The 21,777-nt window shown below is 42.9% G+C and overlaps 1 protein-coding gene across 1 annotated transcript in view; it reads left to right on the forward strand.

The window, feature by feature from the left end:
* The first annotated feature begins 6,618 nt into the window (after positions 1-6,618).
* LOC309363323 (dynein axonemal heavy chain 11-like) overlaps positions 6,619-21,777 on the forward strand; it is a 216,175-nt gene continuing 201,016 nt past the window's right edge. The window contains exons 1-9 of the mRNA XM_081899478.1: positions 6,619-7,051; positions 7,385-7,509; positions 7,623-7,815; positions 9,612-9,716; positions 12,362-12,754; positions 13,832-14,164; positions 16,077-16,331; positions 16,455-16,624; positions 17,442-17,661. Of these exons, the coding sequence (XP_081755604.1) occupies positions 7,019-7,051; positions 7,385-7,509; positions 7,623-7,815; positions 9,612-9,716; positions 12,362-12,754; positions 13,832-14,164; positions 16,077-16,331; positions 16,455-16,624; positions 17,442-17,661 (1,827 nt within the window). The 5' untranslated portion in view covers positions 6,619-7,018. The remainder of the gene's footprint in view (positions 7,052-7,384; positions 7,510-7,622; positions 7,816-9,611; positions 9,717-12,361; positions 12,755-13,831; positions 14,165-16,076; positions 16,332-16,454; positions 16,625-17,441; positions 17,662-21,777) is intronic.

A 21,777-nucleotide genomic window follows, 5' to 3' on the forward strand; every position in this document is an offset into this window, starting at 1 on the left:
GGAATGCTGTAGCCTGCTATAATTCTCCCAATAGATACTGTAATCCGGAGAAGTTTTATAAATATGATCGCTTGACAGAAATTCAGGAGCAGGCACCTGTGGGTTAACCTCATGAGGGGAATTATTGCAACAATCTCTATTGCGGGAGTCGCCTTCAGAAATGTTTCTGTGGCAGAAACTGAGATATAAGAAGCTGCCAAGTGATTTTCGTCCGAAAACCTAATAATGAATTTATGGATCCCAAACCAAGTGAAAATCCAATGGAATTTAGAAGGCTGTTTCTTCTAGTCCAGTCCCTTGACCTGTTACAGTAGTCAGAAAAGGGTAGGGTGCAGGCAGTGTCTCAGTACGATGTCAAACCAAATCATGCTTTTATAGCATTCATTACAATCCCAAAGGAAAAGAAGCCAAAGATGTTAAGCCTGGATTCCCTTATGAGCCTGTGCACTGACTATTCAAGGCCACTTACTCCCTCATAAATCACTGCCCGCACTGCCAGCAGGCATGTTCCAGAAGCACAGCACATTGTGATATTTTATTCTCAATATCTTTAAGTTTCTTTTTCTAAATGAATTCGCATAGGCCATTGACGTACGGGACGTAATTTAGGGAAATGAAACAGTTTCTTTTTTTAAATTTTCCTAAATTACGTCCCATATGTCAACCACCCTTTTCCTAACTCCATTCCAAGTTAGCTCTCCTAGAAAGATGGTCAGGGTTCAGGAGAAGTCCCTCAGCTGTCACTCAAAACGGGCTCTCTGTCTCTTGGGGCGGACAGTCTTTCATTAGCAGGATTGCTTCAGTTTCCCATGAAGTCCTCCTCCTGGCCAGGGACTTGGATATTAGGACAGCCAAGAGGAAGAGGCACAATTTCCTCTTCGTAATTCTTTGCACTTCCCAAGGCCAACTGCCAATTGAGTTCGCTCTGGCCAGATGCTACCCTGGAGAGCTATCTCTGGAGCATTCCTCTCCTTGCTGGCTTTCACAGCTTCTTGCTTGGTGACCTCATCTCTTCAGCTTCTTCCTGGACTCTTTGTCTGTTGCTGTTGTCACCACTGACCACCAGGTCACATTCTGGCCTTAGTGACTTGCCTCACTGCCCTTATATACCATTTCAGTCAGGACATCCTGACCAGTGGTGTGCCTCGATCTGTGACATTTCATTGGCCTGTATTGCTGGACCAATGAGAGCCCGCAGAATGTTCCTAAACTGGCCTATCAAAACCTGACATCTTGAATCTCACTTTTCTAATATAAAAACCGAGAGGTCTAAGGCTTTGTAACTGTGATAAGTAAGCAAGAACCTGTATTCAAAATAGCAGATTTCATTAGATCACCTCTCAGTTATATACGAACACAGCAATGTTACACTTATAACCATTCTTTATTTTTTATATTTACAAATCATTTAAAAAATGTTTACCTCAGGCAATTTCTGATTCTCCATGGTCATGTCATTATAGATTGGCGGGACATGGGCACTTGGATCCAAAGATTACACAGGACAGGATAAGGGCTCATCTGCACTATACATTTAAAGCAGTATCACACCACTTTAAACACTCGTGGTTTCCACTAAAGAATCATGGGAATTATAGTTTAAGAGTTGTTAGGATACCCATATTCCCTTCACAGAGCTACCGTTCGCCAAGTTCCCTGGGAAGAAGCATTGATTATTAAACCACTCTGGGAATTTTAGCTCTGTGGGAGTAATAGAGGGTCTCCTAAGAACTCTCAGCACCCATAACAAACTACAGTTCCCAAAATTATTGGGATGGGGGGTATCATGACTGTTTAAAGTGGTATGATACTGCTTTAAATGCATAGTGGAGATGGGGTCCATGTCCCTGAGTACCTAGTCCTAGTAGCCCTACAGGAATTATTATTCCCCATGCCGCCAGCAGCCCAATGAGTCCTGTTAAATGATGTTTGTGGGGAATTAGGATTTAAAAATCAGAATCCAGTATAGGAACACAATTATTTTAATAAGACTTCAGGCTGAAAAGGAGTTTGAGTCAAGCCCTCTCTGTGTCAGCTTCAACACTTTATCCAATAGTTTTGCTATACAGACTCCTCTTAGTTACAGGAGGCAAAAATGTGTTTATCTGAAATATCAGCTCAATGGATGCTGAGAGCTTTGAAAGGGCAGGGATTTCAGTTGAATAAAAGTACTGTTTTTATAGGACTACGTGGGAGGCATATTCCTTGATTGTTTGGGTGAGATATTCGCATAATGGGCACGTTATAGAGCATAATTGTCTGTGAATCCAGATTGACAAATTTTGTAGCAAAAGGGGGAAACAACAAAATAAGAACGACTAATAAAAAAAACACACCCAACAAAACAAACTGTAAAAGGCACACAACAGTTTGCCAGAAGGACAAACAGCAGGGGGATGCAGGTAAAGGCGCTTGAATTGATGCCAAAAATGGGAAGGCACAACAGAGATAAATAAAACACACAGCAAAGATGCAATATAATAAAATGCTGTAATTTGGGCTGCCAGCATGAGAGAGTAGACAGTTCACAATAGTAGGGAGTGAGTTAGCTTTTATGGGATATTTAACCACAACTGCCAGGAGAAGCTGCTGCTGTTCGTATTCAAATAAAGCAACCGTGCTATTGAGGAAAATTATATAAAATCACTTCTGTAAACTTTTTGGTTCCATTTGTTGAGTTTGCCCATGAGAGATCTGCATTTTACTTTTCGATGGCTGTGTTTCTTGACCTTGCACACAGAAGGCTCTTCAAAGAATTCAAAACAACAGCGCAATTGCTTGCTGTGTGTTCTCAATCTGTACAGTGACCTCTTAAGTACAATGCAGTACCCAGATTCCCCTCCCTCTCTGCGCTTCGCCATTCCTGCCTTAGGGTAGCAGCAGACCTTGGCACCTGAAATTTCAGTGGTGCCCTGTGTGGTGCGAAAATTCAGCTCCCCCTGCCTGTCTCACTCCACTGTAAGCATATTTGAGGTGTCCCTTATGGCGCCCCGAGTCTCTGCGCCCACCATGACTGTACTGGCCTCTGCTCAGGGCCTAGATAGGCCTGTGTGAGGATGGAGATGCTTGAATAAATCTCTGGCTCCTATCCAAATTTGCAAATAGCTGTTTGGCATCCCCGCATGCCTAGTGATGTATGGAAGTGAGAGCCGGACCATAAAGAAGGCTGATCGCCGAAGAATTGATGCTTTTGAATTATGGTGCTGGAGGAGACTCTTGAGAGTCCCATGGACGGCAAGAAGTTCAAACCTATCCATTCTGAAGGAAATCAACCCTGAGTGCTTACTGGAAGGACAGATCCTGAAGCTGAGGCTCCAATACTTTGGCTACCTCATGAGAAGAGAAGACTCTCTGGAAAAGACCCTGATGTTGGGAAAGATGGAGGGCACAAGGAGAAGGGAACGAAAGAGGACAAGATGGTTGGACAGAGTTCTCGAAGCTACTAACATGTGTTTGACCAAACTGCGGGAGGCAGTGGAAGACAGGAGTGCCTGGCATGCTTTGGTCCATGGGGTCACGAAGCGTCAGACATGACTAAACGACTAAACAACAACATCCCCTCATGCCATTTTACCAGAAAAAAACACATCCACCCAAGCTGCTATTTTCACTGTGAGGAAAACCTATACATGAGCACATTTTCCCTAAGTGAACAAATAGCAGCTGGTAGAGGGGTTTTTTTTGTGGGGAAATGGTACAGAACAAAAGAGCCCCCCCCACCTACCCTCCCCATGCCACCAGACCACTGAAGTGTCCCTATTTTCCAGGGATAGTCCCGGATTTACAGAAGCTGTCCAGGTTTCTGATTTGATCCCAGAATGTCCCACTTTTCCTTAAGATGTCCCTATTTTCATTAGAGAAATGTTGGAGGATATGTGCAATAATAATAATAATAACAACAACAATAATAATAACTTATATCCCTCCTATCTTGCTGGGTTTCCCCAGCCACTCTGGGCAGCTCCCAACAGAACACTAAAAACAGAATAAAACTGTAGACATTAAAAACCTCCCTAGATGTCTTCTGAAAGTCAGGTGGTTGTTTATTTCCTTGACATCTGGAGGGCATTCCACAGGGTGGAACCTTTCTGTAACTTGGCTTCTCGCAGTGAGGGAACCATCAGAAGGCCCTCGGCGCTGGACCTCAGTGTCTGGGCTGAATGATGGGGATGGAGCTGCTCCTTCAGGTATGGTCCCAGTCTATTTGCTAAAATTTAAAAGAGGCCAGATAGTTGTTCATAGTTCACACAACTCCATCATCATGTTTACTGTAACTCTTGACCTCGCAGAAACACTGCTGCAGGAAGCTATATAGAATCTGTAATTTGTGGATGGGAGAACTTTGGCTCTCTGAGTGTTGTTGGATTCCAAGTCACATCAGCCCCAGCCAGCATGGCCAAAAGTCAGGGATGATAGCAGCTGTGGTCCAAGAACATCTGGGGGGGGCACAGATTCCTCATTTCTACTGTAAGCAATCCTATTTGTACCTGAAACAGTAATCAGGGTTCAATGGCCATCATATAACTTCTTTTATGTGTATCAAACAACTGCTCTTCCGTTTATCACTTACAAATTTAACAAATAAATAAAAATACTATGTGGGGGTGTTGGTTAATTTTGTTTGTTTGTTGCTATGGGATGCATTTTTGTGTTTTTATATTGTTAACCACTCTGTGATCTTCAGATGAAGGGCAGTTTAGAAATTTAATGAATGATAGAATAAATAAATAAATAAACAAAATACCAAGCAAATTGGGCTATCAATGAATTCAGGGATCAAAACTGAAACATTTAAGTATAGTCCAGAGGTCTCTTTCTGATCTGCTTTTTCCTTCTAGGTTTTCCTTTTTTAGAGATGCATTTCTTTCAGTCCCAGGTGAGGCCCTAAGAAAAAAAGAGAGGAGAATCTTGTTCTTTTAATAGCTGGTTTCTTGTGAAACACTCTACTAAACAGATTGTGGAGGAATGTAAAGACGAGAATTTAGTCATCAAAGTGATTTCACTTTAAACCCATACAATAATTTTACCTGAAATAATCTTTGAAGGCTAACACATAAATGCCAATCTGTTAAAACAGAATATACAATACAGATAAAGAAATTATTCTGCCCTTTATAATTTTTATAAAACCACCTAAAATAGCATCTTTTAAAACAGAGATGAAAATTGACACACGTGCTTCAGTTACCTTCCTTTTTTAAAATTCAAGATTTTGCAGATATTTGGAAAACTTCTGGAAAGGCCTGTCATCTATTCTCATTTTTATCCAAACGTTGCTGTTCTTCTTTCAATGTTTGATGAGGAAATTACCTGCTGCAAGCAAATCTTTGACAATCAAATAGAAAAAGTGGGTAACAGTCTTTGGCATTCTAATTTATTATTTCGTGTTATTTACTTATTTACAGAGACATTAATTTTATTTTCTCCTTGGTGACTAGCTATTGTGTTGTCAAGAATAACCTCATTACTTTGTGTTTTAGTACAAACTGAAGGGGGAGGGGACACACTGAAAAAGTTTGTTTCTATGAATAGATTTCCAACTTATACAACTCTTGTCTGGCATGTGTATGGTAGGCACAGTGTCTGGAGGCAATTAGAATGCCCATAAGATTCTTTCCAATAATGTGCTTTTAGGTCGTGATGAATTGGGTAGCCCTCTTTCCACTGGGGTAAGTTTCAATAGGTTTCAGGATAGTGAGAAATGCTGGTGAACAGATTCCCCCCCCCTTTTCTAACCTTCCCGCCTTATTTTGTTTTTACCATTGTATTTGTGTTGCCAGGACTGGCCCATCCATATGTTTAGGTGAGTCTACTGCCTTAGGCAGTAGAATCCACAGGGGCAGCCGATCCTGATGTAGATCTTTTCCCCCCTGCTTGTTCCTGATGTAGATCTTCCCCTCCTTCATTGGTGGGGAGGGGAGCAGCATTTTGGGGCCCCAATATCTTGGGTCAACCCCAATCTTTGCATCCCCCATGTTGGCTATGGCAGCAGAAGAACTTTTCTGAACATCTACAAAGTCATTCCAGGGACATCTCAGGGGGAGAGATATGCCAACAGCCCAGAGCTCAGGGATTTAAAAAATAATATTTATTTATTTTTATTTTTAAAAACTTGAGTAGAAGTAAAAGAAATGTTAAGAGAAACAGATAATGTTCCCTTTTTCTTTTTCTTTCCAATTGTAATTGAGAATTTTCAAAAGCAAGCAGCTGGCTCAGAACTTGGCTTGGGAGCCTTGTGTATACCACCTAGGAATAAGTGATATAAATGTAAACAAACCTTTATCCCAGGGGTGCCCAAACTTTTTTCAAAGAGGGCCAGATTTGATGAAGTGAGCATTCGTGAGGGCCGATCAAAGTTGCTGAGCTTTTTTTTAAGATTGAAATTTTACCCCAGGAAATAAACTGCCACAGGGATTAGGCCCCCAAAGCTTTGGACATGCCTGCTTTATCAAAGGTCTACAGGACTTGATTCTCATACCTGTTTGATGACAGAGCAACTCTAGCCCTGGAGCATCAGTTTCTTTATCAAGTCTGTGATGTAATAATAGGCTTGTAAACTCACACAGCCATCTGTGATGCTTAAGTGACTTCATTACTTCACCAGTCTTACAGCATTTATGGAAGGGGTAGGGAAGTTGCAGCCCTCTGGTGTTCTTGGGCTGCAGCTCATATTATGCTTGACCATTACCATACATTTCAACAAATATGTATGGTATTCTTTATCACAGCACAGGATTCTTAAAAGAGTAGTTCTTCAATATTTACCATATTACTCCGATTATAAGACTAGGCTATTTTATCAAAATGTTTTGCTAAAAACTTAGGGTCGTCTTATACAGAGATAGTGGAGAGGTGGGGCGTGCGGTTGGTGGCTGCCTCGAGCAGGATATTGCCCGTGGCATTTTTGTGGGTGATTGGTGGGTGCTGCAAGGTCCACTGCCTATTGGGTGCTGTGGCAATTGGGCGGGTGATTGGTGGTTGCTTTCAGCGAGCTTGCAGGCGATTGGTGGCTTCGCTGATGTGCGTGCGATTGGCTGTTGCGTTCCTGCGGGTGAGTGATTTTCACCCAAAAAAACGCTCAACAATTGGGCAATCTCCCCCCATTTTCTGTATTTGGAGTCCCCAAAAAGAGGGGGCGTTGTATACATGGGGGTGTCTTATACAGGGAAAAGTACGGCAATAGCATGTATTCAGAAGGAAGGCTCGCTTATTCCCGTTGGGAATTTTAATTCTGCGTCAATCTGCTTAGAATTTGCAAACTAGAACCTGTTTCAGTGGGAGATTTTTCGATTCAGTTCCAATGGGATCATTTTTGAGTTTTATTGCAGGTTTTACTTATGGTGTATTGACAGTCCATCATCATAACAGTTTCTGTTTATTTAAGTTAAGGGATGGAGGCAATGCACTTCATAAAAACATGCCAGTGACTGCAGGCAATTTAAAATGGTCTCAGGAGTTACGAGAGAGACTGCTGAAGCACAGAACACATTTTAGGCGCATCAATCATCTGTAAGTATTGCTATAAAAATTGTACAATAGGACTTAAACCACTTCCCAAAGCACCTTCCACTGTGTACTTAGAAATGACATTGAGGAGGAGGAAATCCTTTTTCTCTCTCTAGGATTCTGCAGACAGAGGAAACCAATTTTGTCTTCCAAAAATGTGAGAAAATGTTGGAATTATTGGATAAACACGATGAGGAAATTTATACCACATGGGCACAAGATTTAAGCCACCTTTGCGAAGCACATCTCGGTCAACCAATTCTCAGATACGACGACTGTGGATTGTTTGAAGTAAACTTTAATGAAAAGGTATAGTAGACAACTTGTTCTTTACTGTTGTTGTTTAGTCATTTAGTTGTGTCCGACTCTTCGTGACCCCATGGACCAGAGCACGCCAGGCACTCCTGTCTTCCACTGCCTCCCGCAGTTTGGTCAAACTCATGCTGGTAGCTTCAAGAACACTGTCCAACCATCTCGTCCTCTGTCATCCCCTTCTCCTTGTCCCCTCCATCTTTTCCCAACACCAGGGTCTTTTCCAGGGAGTCTTCTCTTCTCATGAGGTGGCCAAAGTATTGGAGCCTCAACTTCACGATCTGTCCTTCCAGTGAGCACTCAGGGCTGGTTTCCTTCAGAATGGATAGGTTTGATCTTCTTGCAGTCCATGGGACTCTCAAGAGTCTCCTCCAGCACCGTAATTCAAAAGCATGAATTCTTTGGCGATCAGCCTTCTTTATGGTCCAGCTCTCACTTCCATACATCACTACTGGGAAAACCATAGCTTTAACTATACGGACCTTTGTCAATTAAACCAGTGGTGGGGAACCTTTCTGAGGTGGAGGGTCGCAATTCCGTTTTGAGGAGCTGCATGCTTGATGTGGGCGGGGCCAGAGGCAAAAGTGGGTGTAGCAACAGATTTTAGATTTGTACAGTAGGATTCATCCGAACCACGCAAAAGCCAGAAGTTTCTACCCCTGTACCCCTCTCCATCCTATACCCCAGAAAGCAAAATACATCATCGCAGTTCAATAACACATCCCAACCATCAAAAGCACTTAAAGAAGCGCGAATCCAGGGCTAATGAGGGGTATTACAAAGGCCAGATTGAGAGGCGTGGAAGACTGCATTTGGCATCAACTCACACCAGGGTGTTGGGACACGGGTGGCCCTGTGAGTTAAACCACAGAGCCTAGGACTTCCTGATCAGAAGATTGGCGGTTCAAATCCCCACGATGGGGTGAGTTCCCGTTGCTCGGTCCCTGCTCCTGCCAGCCTAGCAGTTCGAAAGCACGTCAAAGTGCAAGTAGATAAATAGGTACCGCTCTGGCGGGAAGGTAAACGGCGTTTCCGTGCGCTGCTCTGGTTCGCCAGAAGCAGCTTAGTCATGCTGGCCACATGACCCGGAAGCTGTACCAGTAAAGCGAGATGAGCGCTGCAACCCCAGAGTCAGTCACGACTGGACGTAATGCTCAGGGGTTCCTTTACCTTTACCACACTAGGGTGAATCATTTTTCAGTCATTATGAACTTTCATTATGGGCTTCAGGGGACAGGCAGGAAGACTGGGATGTCAGGGAATGATGATCAGGGCTTTTTTTCAGCCAGAACTCAGTTCTGGCATCTCTCAGGTGGGCATCAATTCACAGTGAATTCTGGCACCTCTTTTTCTAGAAAAATAGCATTGATGATTATCACAACCTTCAGTCTGGTGAGGAGCCTCAGAATTATTTGCACTCATGATTCTGAGCCCTCTCCTGGGCCCATAGGAAATACCAGTGCGTGGTCGATGGCCATTACTCCCCAATTCCTGTTGCTTATATTCTCCAGCAAGGGTTACGGGGTTCCTGCAATCATCAGCAATGCCTGGAGTCTTGCCTTCACACAAGTTAGACTTAAAAGAGAACTAAAAACCAAAAACCCAATAAACAAAAACCCAACACCACTAGTAATACAGTTATGCTCATAGAGGACCTGGAGGATCTGTCTGGCATCTGAACTAAAATATCCAATGGTACACCTGGAAGGAAGTTGCACGGGTGTCCTTGAAGCGAGGTGGTTTTGAAGAAGCTTCTTGCAACATGACAAAATCATTTACATCTTCTCCTGCAGCTCTCTGCCGTCCTCAGGGAAGTGAAATACCTTGAGGTTTTAAAACACCCTGATATACCTGAGGTTGCCATGCAATTGTATTCCAAGAGAGAAACCCTTTACAAGGTAAATAGAAGCGATTCCGTATGAAAGATGTGTGCGAATATAAAGAAATGGAAGAAAATTGACATAACTGCAGTAATCTGTTTGAGTCTTCAACTATCTAAACCAAAAGCAAAGAGTGCACAACTATTTTTTCCTAATTATTTTGTCAGCTGGATGGTTGTTATATTGTAGTTTGTAGTTAATCTTGTATTTCAGTCTTACTGCACGCATATGTGTTCCTTTGAATACAAAGGGCCCTCTTCTCTTCTCTGTTGAATTAGTTGGCGGTTCTATTGACAGCAAAATAGCAGTGTTCAAATTACAAAGGGGGCGGGAGGACCGAACACTTCAACTACATTTAGGGTCTCCACACTTTCCTTTTCTCTAAAGGTACTGGAGAAAAGAACCTGGGGGTGGGGGAAGGCCCCTTTATTCCTCTCTCATTCCTCCTATAAAAGCACTGGTAGGAAAATGGGCTTCTCAGACCAAGAATTCACAGAAGGCGGGAGAGCTTGCAGATGTCTTAATGGACTGTGGGATTCTTTGCCATCACAAACTCAAATGCTATCCAGTAGGGTTGTGTTTGGAATAGCAGCTTCCTCCAGTGCTGAGAATGCAATCTGGTGCTGAACTGGAAGTATAGACACCAATGAGAACTTGTTCCTTTTGCTTGTGTAGACAAAAAGGACCAAAACCATGTACAGGATTGGCTCAGTGATGCATGTAGAACACTGTTTTCCAAACTTGGGTCTCCAGCTGTTTTTGGACTACAGGTCCCATCATCCCTAGCTAGCAAGACCAGCTGTGAAGGATAATGGGAATTGTAGTCCAAAAACAGCTGGAGACCCAAGTTTGGGAAACACTGATGTAGAACATGAGAGAGGTAGAGGTTCCACATCCCAGCAGGAGTAGGAAATGGAGGCACAACCAATCCTTGGAACACCTATCACTACTGCTGCAACTTCTCCTCTTCTGCACAGTCGCAACCTGCTTACTTGTCCTCTCTAAGCAAGTGAGCACTGGCCTGAAGGAGGCCAAGCAGTACCTTCCACTTGCTTTGAACCAGGGCACCTGTGTGGATTGGGCCTAAGGAGACAGCGCAATAGAATGGGTAACAGTGACAGCAGCAAGGATGAAGAGGAGAGCCCAACTTGCTGAGGGGCCTACCAAAACATGGAGTAGGGACTGACAGCGTTAGGTGGGGGATTGGTGTGAAAATTCTTGGCATCCCCTGTAGAGCTCAGATGACTGGGCTCAGTACATCCCAATGTGGTTACACTAAATTGGGACATTTCTCCTCCTGCCTCCTGCTTCTAGAAGAGCCTGGGACATGGTGGCGTAATGATGGGCCAGCTATTTGATTGACCACTTGAAATGGGTGTAGGTTGGCCTGTTTCTAAGCACCACATACTCATACAACAATGGAAAAGTTGGAACAGCATTTGACAGTCCAGTTGAGAGATCTTCTTTGCTACCCAGTACTTACAAAAATAAATAAATACATAAAGGTCACATGAAATCAGGAGAAGGGTTAAAATAATGGTGGTCCTTCGGGAGGGCTATCTGAGACAGCTCAGTCAGTAGAGCATGAGAGTCTTAATCTCAAGGTCATGAGCTCAAGCCCCAAGTAGGGCAAAAGATGTCTGCATTACAGGAAGTCGGACTAGATCAGGCTTCCTCAAACTTGGGCCTCCAGATGTTTTTCCCATGATCCCTAGCTAGCAGGACCAGTGGTCAGGGATGATGGGAATTGTAGTCTCAAAACATCTGGAGGGCCGAGGTTGAGGAAGCCTGGACTAGATGACTCTCGTGGTCCCTTCCAACTCTACGTTCATAAGATTCTATAATCTATACCTCCATGCTTTAAACATGCAAGTCAGCATGGAGACCATAACCGTGTGTGTGTGTGTTTAAAAAATCATATTAAAGATTTCCCTCTTAGAAAGCATAGGTCCAAGGTTTGGGGGGGGGGTTGTTTTTTTGTTTTGCTTTCTTCAATGCTTTCCCCCGGTGAAATCCATTCTTTACCAATAAATTGCAGCAAACATCCATCGACAGAAAAACCTGATTAACTTTTTCTCCAATTCAGCTGTTAATCATGGGATTCCTCGGGGAAAAGTAGCTGGACAAGTGTGGACAAGCCCCTTGTCTCGTACAGCTCTGTTCCTTCCATTGGAAGGAATGGATCAGTCTTCACATGCAAGGGCTCTGAGTATACTCAGGGCCTTCTGGCGGTTCCCTCATTGCGAGAAGCAAAGCCCCAGGGAACCAGGCAGAGGGCCTTCTCAGTAGTGGCACCCACCCTGTGGAACGCCCTCCCATCAGATGTCAAAGCGATAAATAACTACCTGACATTCAGAAGACATCTTAAGGCAGCCCTGTTCAGGGAAGTTTTTAATGTGTGATATTTTAGTGTATTTTTGGTTTCTATGGAAGCCGCCCAGAGTGGCTGGGGAAACCCAGACAGATGGGCGGGGTACAAATAATATATTATTATTATTATTATTATTATTATTATTATTATTATTATTATTATTATTATTATTATTATACTTCTGATGGTAGAGAGATCTCTAAATTATGACGAATGATTCATTCTACGTCTCCATTAAATCACCATTAAATAATAGACACTATTACTATTATTATTATTATTTTCCCCTCAGTACATTGGGAATTTAAATTTAATCACCAGGCAATATAACCAGTTGCAGAGGACTATTCTGCCTGAGGAAGCAGAGCTCATAGCTCATGAGATTGGGAGAATCGACCAACAGTTGAAGCCTGCTTTCGACACACTGACTTGGCAAAATGAGAGACTGTGGGACTATATCGAAGAAACCAGGGAACTCGTTGAAAACGTAGGCAGCAGGCTCCAGAAAGCCAAGGAGAATGTGGGGTTGATCCAGAACCTGCTACATAGACTGAGTGAAACTTCGTTCCTTGTACGGAAAACTGGTGTCGCTTGTCCGCTGCTGTGCCTTGATAACAATGAAAGAATGTGCCAACTATATGGATCAGTGCAAGAGATGAGCACCAGGATCCACCAATTGGTTCAGGTAATATGTAATTTATTGCCCCCCCCACACCTTCCAGAAAATTCCCAGAAAAATTTATTTATATTGTGGAAAACAATTAGACCACCTTGTTTTTAACTTTTGACTTTGATTGATAATTTTAATGTCTATTTTATTTAAACTGCTTAGAGTTTTTTTATGATTAAGTGATAAACAAATTATGTTAAACATAAATAAATGAACTCTCTGGAGGGCCACAGGTTTCCCATTCCTGCCCTAGACTGAAGTATGCAGATCAGAAAGTTGGTTTACTTAGCATGGTGTGAAGGGTGTTAAAATCCTGCCAGGAAGTTCATTGTGTGTCCTTGGAGAAGTCATAGTTTCTCAGCCTAGCCTAGTTTGCAGGGCTGCTTAAATGAGTTTAAATGAAAGTATTACAACCGTCTGAGTGGACAAATAATTGTAAACATTTCCGTGATCCTCAGGTAAATGGCGGTATAGAATTTTAATTAATAAATAAATGATAAATAAATTATAATAAGTAAATTGGATTCCCATTCCTTTCCCCCCTTCGTCTTCTGGTTTACCCTCCTGTAATCACATATTAGGGCTTTCATGTTGGCAGTGATGGCCAAACTTGGCCCTCCAGCTGTTTTGGGACTACAATTCCCATCATCCCTGACCACTGGTCCTGTTAGCTAGGGATGATGGGAGTTGTAGTCCCAAAACAGCTGGAGGGCCAAGTTTGGCCATCATTGATGCTAGGATGAGATTTGCTCACCAAATCACAGAGACAGAGGTGCTGCTGCAAACAAGGGAAATGAGAGACGCTATAGCATGTACAGCTTGCATAGCCTCTATAGCTCTTAGACTTCCTGCGTCGGTGTTGTCCTTTATTTTAGAGCATTGTTCAATGGACACTTGAGTGACCAGGCAGGCAATTATGTTGTAAATAGCGGGGACCTTTTCCTCCTTGAAAGAAAGGGGGGGAAAGGAAATGGGAAAAAGAGTTGTCTTTCACTTTTGAAGAAGTTAATTAATTGGAATAGGGGAAATTCTGTGTTGGGGAGTGCAATTTTAAATTCTGCTGCTCATTTTTGGGCAAATTGCTTTCTCCAGGAGAATCAGAACTTGCTTCAGGCAGATCCCCTTTCTGATGAATGGAAAGCCTACATTGAATACATAGACCACATGATTTCAGATGGACTGTTTCAAGCTATCAAGTGTTCTCTTCAGTATCTGGTTGAAAACACCGAGACAACCTCAAAACCTACTCCCTTATTTGAAGCGCAGCTCATCCTTAACAACAATGAAATGACTTTTAAGCCTTCTTTGGAGCATACTGTCAACGGCAATTTTTCCGACATCGTGGAGGGCCTAATCCAGAACATTTACCTGATTGCATCAAATATAAACAGAGTTGCTAAGCATCTTGGATATAACACTTATCAGGTATAATCACCAATGTATCTATTATCTTTTTCTTTAACCACTGAATATTTTAAACAGCCATTTCAACTAAGGTTATATTGTCCATCCAATTGACTGAATAATAGTCTTTGGCTTTGTTCTACCTTTGATGAATCAGGCCTATGATGCTATGGTTTGGCCAATATGACACCGCTGGCATCCATTAAAAATAAAACAAAATGGTAAACTCTGTTTTGGGAGACACCCAGCAAAGTGGGTTGTACTAATGGTAATGTGTGTTTGAATCAAACATGATGTGACTATAAGCAAGATTTTGAAAAAAATGTGCTTGCAACCAACCTCATCTCTTTTCTCACAGAAAGCAGCTGGGACCACATCTCAGGACAATGGGTTTTAACCCTTTTCTACCGCATTTTCCTCACTGAAAATTGCTCCTCCCCTTGAAGTAGCTTCAGGTGGGAAAAAGGTTAAAATCCCCCTGCTATATGATTCCAGTCTGAATTGGGGATCCCCCACAGCTGCTTTTTGTAAACAAAGAGGCATGGGCATGCACAAATACATATTCAAAACCATGCCTAAAATTGTCTGGTTTTATTATTTGGGGTGGGGGTGGGGACCTAGACAACAATACCTAAAGGCTCTCAGTGGCCTCTGATAGCAGGGCCCGAAAGGATGAGGGTTGCAGTTCAGCAACATCTCAGATCTGGAGGACACTGTGTTGGCTACCCCAGTCTAAATGATGGTGGAGACAAGTTATCCAACAACAGCTAAAGGGCATATAGTTTGAAGGCATGTAGGCTCTTTTGCTGGTTATGCTGAACACATGTAGGAGATAAGGCCAAAGTCAAATGGGAACAATTCCATTTCCTTACCTATGCATGCTCATAATATGTGAAGAAGTTTGGAATATTTTTCAGACTTAAAAAGTGTGTGTGTGTGTGTGTGTGTGTGTGTGTAATTGTGAACACATCCAGACACACTAATTAGTCTTGCATTTATTGAAAGCCTTTGACTCACATCTCATTGGTATATACCTTAGGGGCAGGGCATCATTTTCTCTCCATCGAATTTTAGCTCTCTTTTTTTTTGCCACTTAGAAACAGCTTGCCATGGCAACAGCATTTTGGATTATGTGAGTAGTCACATCTGAAATTGCACACCAAAGGATTCTTGGGGCTGAGAGCCTAGACTGGAATCTTAAAAGAGATTTGCAGTGTGGCCTCTGACACTTGTTTCGTAATGTAATTATTTGTGCGCAATCCTATGTGTCTCGCCTCAGAAGGAAGCCCCATTGAGTTAAGTGGGACTTATTTCTGGGTGAGTATAGGAATGCAGCCTAAGGCATATTTCAGCTTAGTGTAGAGTAAAAGGCAAAGGTAAATGACCCCTGGACAGTTAAGTCCAGTCAAATGGGGTGTGGCGCTCATCTCACTTCAGACCGAGGGAGCCGGCATTTGTCTACAGACAGCTTTCTGGTTCATGTGGCCAGCAGGACTAAACCGCTTCTGGCACAACAGGACACTGTGATGGAAGCCAGAGTATGTGTTTGTAAACCATGAGATTAGTTTACAGTGGTACCTCGGGTTACATACGCTTTAGGTTACACACTCCGCTAACCCAGAAATAGTGCTTCAGGTTAAGAACTTTGCTTCAGGATAAGAACAGAAATCGTGCTCCGTCGCCGTCGCCGCCGCAGCAGCAGGAGGCCCCATTAGCTAAAGTGGTGCTTCAGGTTAAGAACAGTTTCAGGTTAAGAACGGACCTCCGGAACAAATTAAGTACTTAACCCGAGGTACCACTGTATATACTTGCAGTTGTCCTGAGGCCTTGCTGCAGTCTCTCTCTCTCTCTCTCTCTCTCTCTCTCTCTCTCTCTCTCTCTCTCTCTCAAAAACCATTGAACCAACTCTCTCTGGTTTTATTTTCACATTTAGGATGATGTGGACCAGATGGATACACTGGATAAAATGCACCGGGAAATCATGGCCAGGGTGCACTCGGTCATTGTTAATGTTCAGGAATATCAAAGCTACTTTAGGAAATACAGCCACTTATGGATGGATGATAAAGCCAAATTTATGAAGCAGCTCCTTCTCTATGGACGATTTCTCCGTACTGAAGAGCTGGAATTATATGCAGACTATGAACTTCAGAAATGCTCCCCACAGTTAAAGCACTTTAAACAACAGGTACTTTGTCATTTTTAAAGGTCTTTTCATCTGCCTCTGTTAGCTGTGTTCCATTAAGCTATTTACACGATTTTGCTCTTCTAATTAAAACACCAGAATTTTAATCACATCTTCTTCTTTAAGATCAGCATTTATGAAGCCCTGCATGAAGAAGTAAGCAAGTTTGAAAACCAGAAGATTTTTAATGGCTGGTTTCAGGTGGATATTAAGCCTTTCAAGATAGCTGTGATGAATGTTATTAAAAAATGGAGCTGGATGTTTCAGGAGCATCTGCTCAACTACGTAGCCCAAAGGTAAGCCATCTTTGATGTCTTTTAAAAAGGCTTTTGAATTTTACATCTTTTGAAACGGGGGTGGAACCGTGCTCGTTTCGTGAAATATTGAGTAGAGGAGAAACAAGGCCATGGAGCATCACCAAAGCCAAACAAAAACCACCATAAAGAGTTTGATCCCAGCAAAGCAGAATCGCAGATGATCTTGTACAAAGGACTTGCTCTGCTGAATGGTCCTTAAATACGTCCTTTTGTGGGTTAATTGCATTGAAGAAGAAGCAGGGGTCTGCTGCTGGCACCAGCCTTGACGTTGTGCAGCTTCCCTGGCCACACTTCTGATGTGGAGTGTGGATGTCTGCAGGAGGCAAGGCTATATACACACAGACTTCCGTATGAGCCAGAACCCCAATTATGTAGGGTTCCAACTGGTGGTGGAAGGCTGCATGTCAGTGGACAGCCCTGTGCACTGAGCCAATGAACATGCAGATGGAAGCTTCTCACTGGGGAACCTCAAGGCCAGGAGCCAAAGGTGGCACCTCTAGAGACTCTTTCCAGGCCTATACTCCACACACACACCCCATGCCACAGTGTCTCTGCTCAGGCAACACCTTTTGCCAGCCCTGCTTTGTTCCTTCTTTGAGTATTTTGGCTTGGCTAGCCTGTACTCTAAAGTTGTGATAATTCTTCTTATTTGCCTGGAGGATGCATGTGGAGGGGTGTAGAATGGCTGAATGGACATGTGCACATGGGTCTGGAAAGGTCCTTAAAGTATAATGAAGTTCTGTGAAAGCAGCAAACTCAGTACGCGTTAGTTGCTGACATCATAACCTTGTTCTAGCATTACAGAATTAGCCAAGTTCATCCATGAAACGGAAAAAGGGTTAGCTAAGAAAGTGAATGAAGGAGACTATGCGCTTCTGGTTGAAATAATGGGACACCTCATGGCTATCCGCAACAGACAATCCATTGAAGATATTTTCAAACCTCTAAAATCGACGGCTGAATTGCTGCGAAGCTATGGGCAACAGCTACCAGAGCAGATTTACACAGAACTTGAGGTAAAAATTCAACTGCTGTTGTATCTGCTGAGTAATAATAATAATAATAAGAACAACAACAACAACAACAATAATTTATTTATACCCCGCCCATCTGGCTGAGTTTCCCCAGCCGCTCTGGGCAGCTCCCAATCGAGTGTTAAAAACAATACAGCATTAAATATTAAAAACTTCCCTAAACAGGGCTGCCTTCAGATGTCTTTTAAAGATAAAATAGCTGCTTATTTCCTTCACATCTGAAGGGAGAGTGTTCCACAGGGTAGGCGCCACTACCGAGAAGGCCCTCTGTCTGGTTCCCTGTAACCTCACTTCTCGCAATGAGGGAACCGCCAGAAGGCCCTCGGCACTGGATCTCAGTGTCCGGGCTAAACGATGGGGGTGGAGAATTATTATTATTATTATTATTATTATTATTATTATTATTATTATTATTATTATCAATCAAATTTGTATACCACCCTATACCCACAGGTCTCAGGGCACTTACAAGATAAAACCACAATATAAAACCACAAAATACATAATATTTAGAAACTGAGAATAAAAATAAGTTTCATAACGTTTGCTGCTTACAGAGGTCTTCTCAACATGTTAGGGCTCAGTGAGATCAGAGGCAAGAAGTGAACAGAAGGAGAGCCTGCTGGATCGAACCAAATGCTCACCTGGCCCCAGCAATCTGTTCTCCCAGTGACCAACTAGATGCCCAGAAGCAGAGAATGAACAAAAATAGGCCCCCTCTTTTTCAATATACCCAGGAACTGGTATTCTGAGCCATTCCCCCTCTGGTACTTGGAGGCGTCACAAAGCCATGGTCATAACTAATGGGCTCTAATAGTCACATCTTCCATGAATTTGTCTAATCCCCTTGTAAGGCCATCCACGTTGGAGGACCATCACTGCATCTTCCATCGCATGAATAAGTGCTTCCTTTTAATCTCCCTGAATCTGCAAACACGCCAGCAGAGGAAGAAGGGAGAGGCAGTGGGGAGCTTGGCGCAGTGTGGATGTGGTGAAAGGAGCATATGTCTTTGCTGTGCTGATCTCCATGCTGCCTTCCTGCCCTTGGTAACCAACAGCAATGTGTAGCATTCAGAAGCCAGGTATGCAATGCTACCCTGCCTGTGCAGCCCTGCCAAACACTAACATCTAATACTTGTTGTTGTTTAGTCGTTTAGTCGTGTCTGACTCTTCATGAACCCATGGAGCAGAGCACGCCAGGCACTCCTGTCTTCCACTGCCACCCGCAGTTTGGTCAAACTCATGCTGGCGGCTTCAAGAACACTGCCCAACCATCTCGTCCTCTGTCATCCCCTTCTCCTTGTGCCCTCCATCTTTCCCAACTTCAGGGTCTTTTCCAGGGAGTCTTCTCTTCTCATGAGGTGGCCAAAGTATTGGAGCCTCAGCTTCAGGATCTGTCCTTCCAGGGAGCACTCAGGGCTAATTTCCTTCAGAATGGATAGGTTTGATCTTCTTGCAGTCCATGAGTCCATGATAGGTTTGATCTTCTTGCAGTCCAAGAGTCTCCTCCAGCACCATAATTCAAAAGCATCAATTCTTAGGTGATCAGCCTTCTTTATGGTCCAGCTCTCACTTCCATACATCACGACTGGGAAAACCATAGCTTTAACTATACGGACCTTTGTTGGCAAGGTGATGTCTCTGCTTTTTAAGATGCTGTCTAGGTTTGTCATTGCTTTTCTCCCAAGAAGCAGGCGTCTCTTAATTTCGTGGCTGCTGTCACCATCTGCAGTGATCATGGAGCCCGAGAAAGTAAAATCTCTCACTGCCTCCATTTCTTCCCCTTCTATTTGCCAGGAGGTGATGGTCCCAGTGGCCATGATCTTCGTTTTTTTAATGTTGAGCTTCGGGCCATATTTTGCACTCTCCTCTTTCACCCTCATTAAAAGGTTCTTTAATTCCTCCTCACTTTCTGCCATCAAGGTTGTGTCATCTGCATATCTGAGTTTGTTGATATTTCTTCCGGCAATCTTAATTCCGGCTAGGGATTCATCCAGCCCAGCCTTTCGCTTACATCTAATACTATCTACTATTATATATAACATTGGCTACTTCCCTATGTTTAAAACCAACCCTAGAAAGCAGCCCTGAGTCGGTTCTGAAACCAGGGCCATCTCACAAGGTGAGTCATTGCTGAAAAGGTTCTTATAGGATGCAAAAATTGTCATTCATTCACTAGGCCTGAGAATCTAATATACATAAGCAATCTACTGACAATGAATCCATAAATGAGGGCACAAAGACATTTCTGCCTATAAATTGCACCTTAAAGACAATATTTCCATAGTAAAAAAGCAACAACATGTTTTCAATGAAGTACTTAAAATAAATGAGAATTTAGAACAGAAAAAATAAGCCAATCAAGCTGACACGCTTCCAAGTTTCATACCAAGCATGAAATATTTTCATTTCTTGGGAAATGACACAACACAAAAAAGAAGTCCAGCAGATTTATGCATAGAACTATATATTTATGAAAAGGTGGGCTCAGTAATACTGCAACAGTTTTGGTTTTTTTACTAACCTTTCCTTTGGAATTAAAGTTTTAGAACAAAGTTGATGCCAATATCTTATTTGATACAGTGGTACCTTGGGTTAAGAACTTAATTCGTTCTGGAGGTCCGTTCTTAACCTGAAACTGTTCTTAACCTGAAGCACCACTTTAGCTAATGGGGTCTCCCGCTGCTGCCACGGCGCGATTTCTGTTCTCATCCTGAAGCAAAGTTCTTAACCCGAGGTACTACTTCCGGGTGAGCCGAGTCTGTAACCTGAAGCGTCTGTAACCTGAGGTACCACTGTATTTTATTTTTTATTGCTTCTCCTTAACTCCATCTATCTATTTACCCCCTTTTAAAAACATCTCTCCTAGGGGTTTTACCTGTTTACAGATTCCGTTTCTCAGACTTCTAGTACCTAACACTCCAATTCATCCTTGGTATAACATTCCCAGTATTTCCGCATTTTACCTCTAGTTCTAAACCTGTAAGAAGTGTGACTTTGCACTCATCCCCACTCCCCTTTATCCCATGATTACTTCCATTTGTACTAGATTCAGGTAGGTAGCCATGTTGGTCTGACGCAGTTGAAACAAATAAAAAATAAAAAATTGTCCAGTAGCACCTCAGAGACCAACTAAGTTTGTTCTGGGTATAAGCTTTTGTGTGCATGCACACTTCTTCAGATACACCGTATTCAGTTCTGTGGAGACTTGGAATCATTTTTCCGCCGACTATGCCTCTTGAGAGTCCCATGGACTGCAAGAAGATCCAACCTATCCATTCTGAAGGAAATCAGCCCTGAGTGCTCACTGGAAGGATAGATCATGAAGCTGAGGCTCCAATACTTTGGCCACCTCATGAGAAGAGAAGACTCCCTGGAAAAGACCCTGATGTTGGGAAAGATTGAGGGCACAAGGAGAAGGGGAGAACAGAGGACGAGATGGTTGGACAGTGTTCTCGAAGCTACCAGCGTGAGTTTGACCAAACTGCGGGAGGCAGTGGAGGACAGGAGTGCCTGACATGCTCTGGTCCATTGGGTCACGAAGAGTCGGACACGACTAAACAACAACATTCCTGGGGGAGTACTTCCAACACACACAAGAACAAGACAAAGAAGAACAAACAGCATCTTCCCAACACAACATCTCTCAACCTACTGGGAAACAGCTACCACCCTCCCAGGCACCAGTGGACAGAACATTGACCACCAACTGCCACAAAAAAAAAATGTTACAAAAAAGAGAGACTCCACAAAATGGACCCCTCTTGATGGACGCAATGCCACACTAGATCTGTACATTGATTGCTTCAGCTGCAGAGGGTGACTTCTGTTTCAGTGTATCTGAAGAAGTGTGCATGCACACAGAAGCTTATACCTAGAACAAACTTAGTTGGTGTCTAGGGTTCTACGGAACAATTTTTTAATTTTTAATTTATTTCCATTTGTACTGTGATTTCTAGGCATGGTCTGAAAGGCTTTTCTTTTGTCCTGCTGCTTTCCCCAGGAAAACCCACTGTTTGCTGCTGAATCAAAATAAACGTCAATCTGCAGAAAAACCCAGTTGATATTTGTTCCGATTTAGCAGTAAAGCACAGTGTG

The sequence above is a fragment of the Podarcis melisellensis genome (assembly GCF_964234715.1).
Source record: "Podarcis melisellensis genome assembly, chromosome: 1".
NCBI classification, from domain to species: domain Eukaryota; kingdom Metazoa; phylum Chordata; class Lepidosauria; order Squamata; family Lacertidae; genus Podarcis; species Podarcis melisellensis.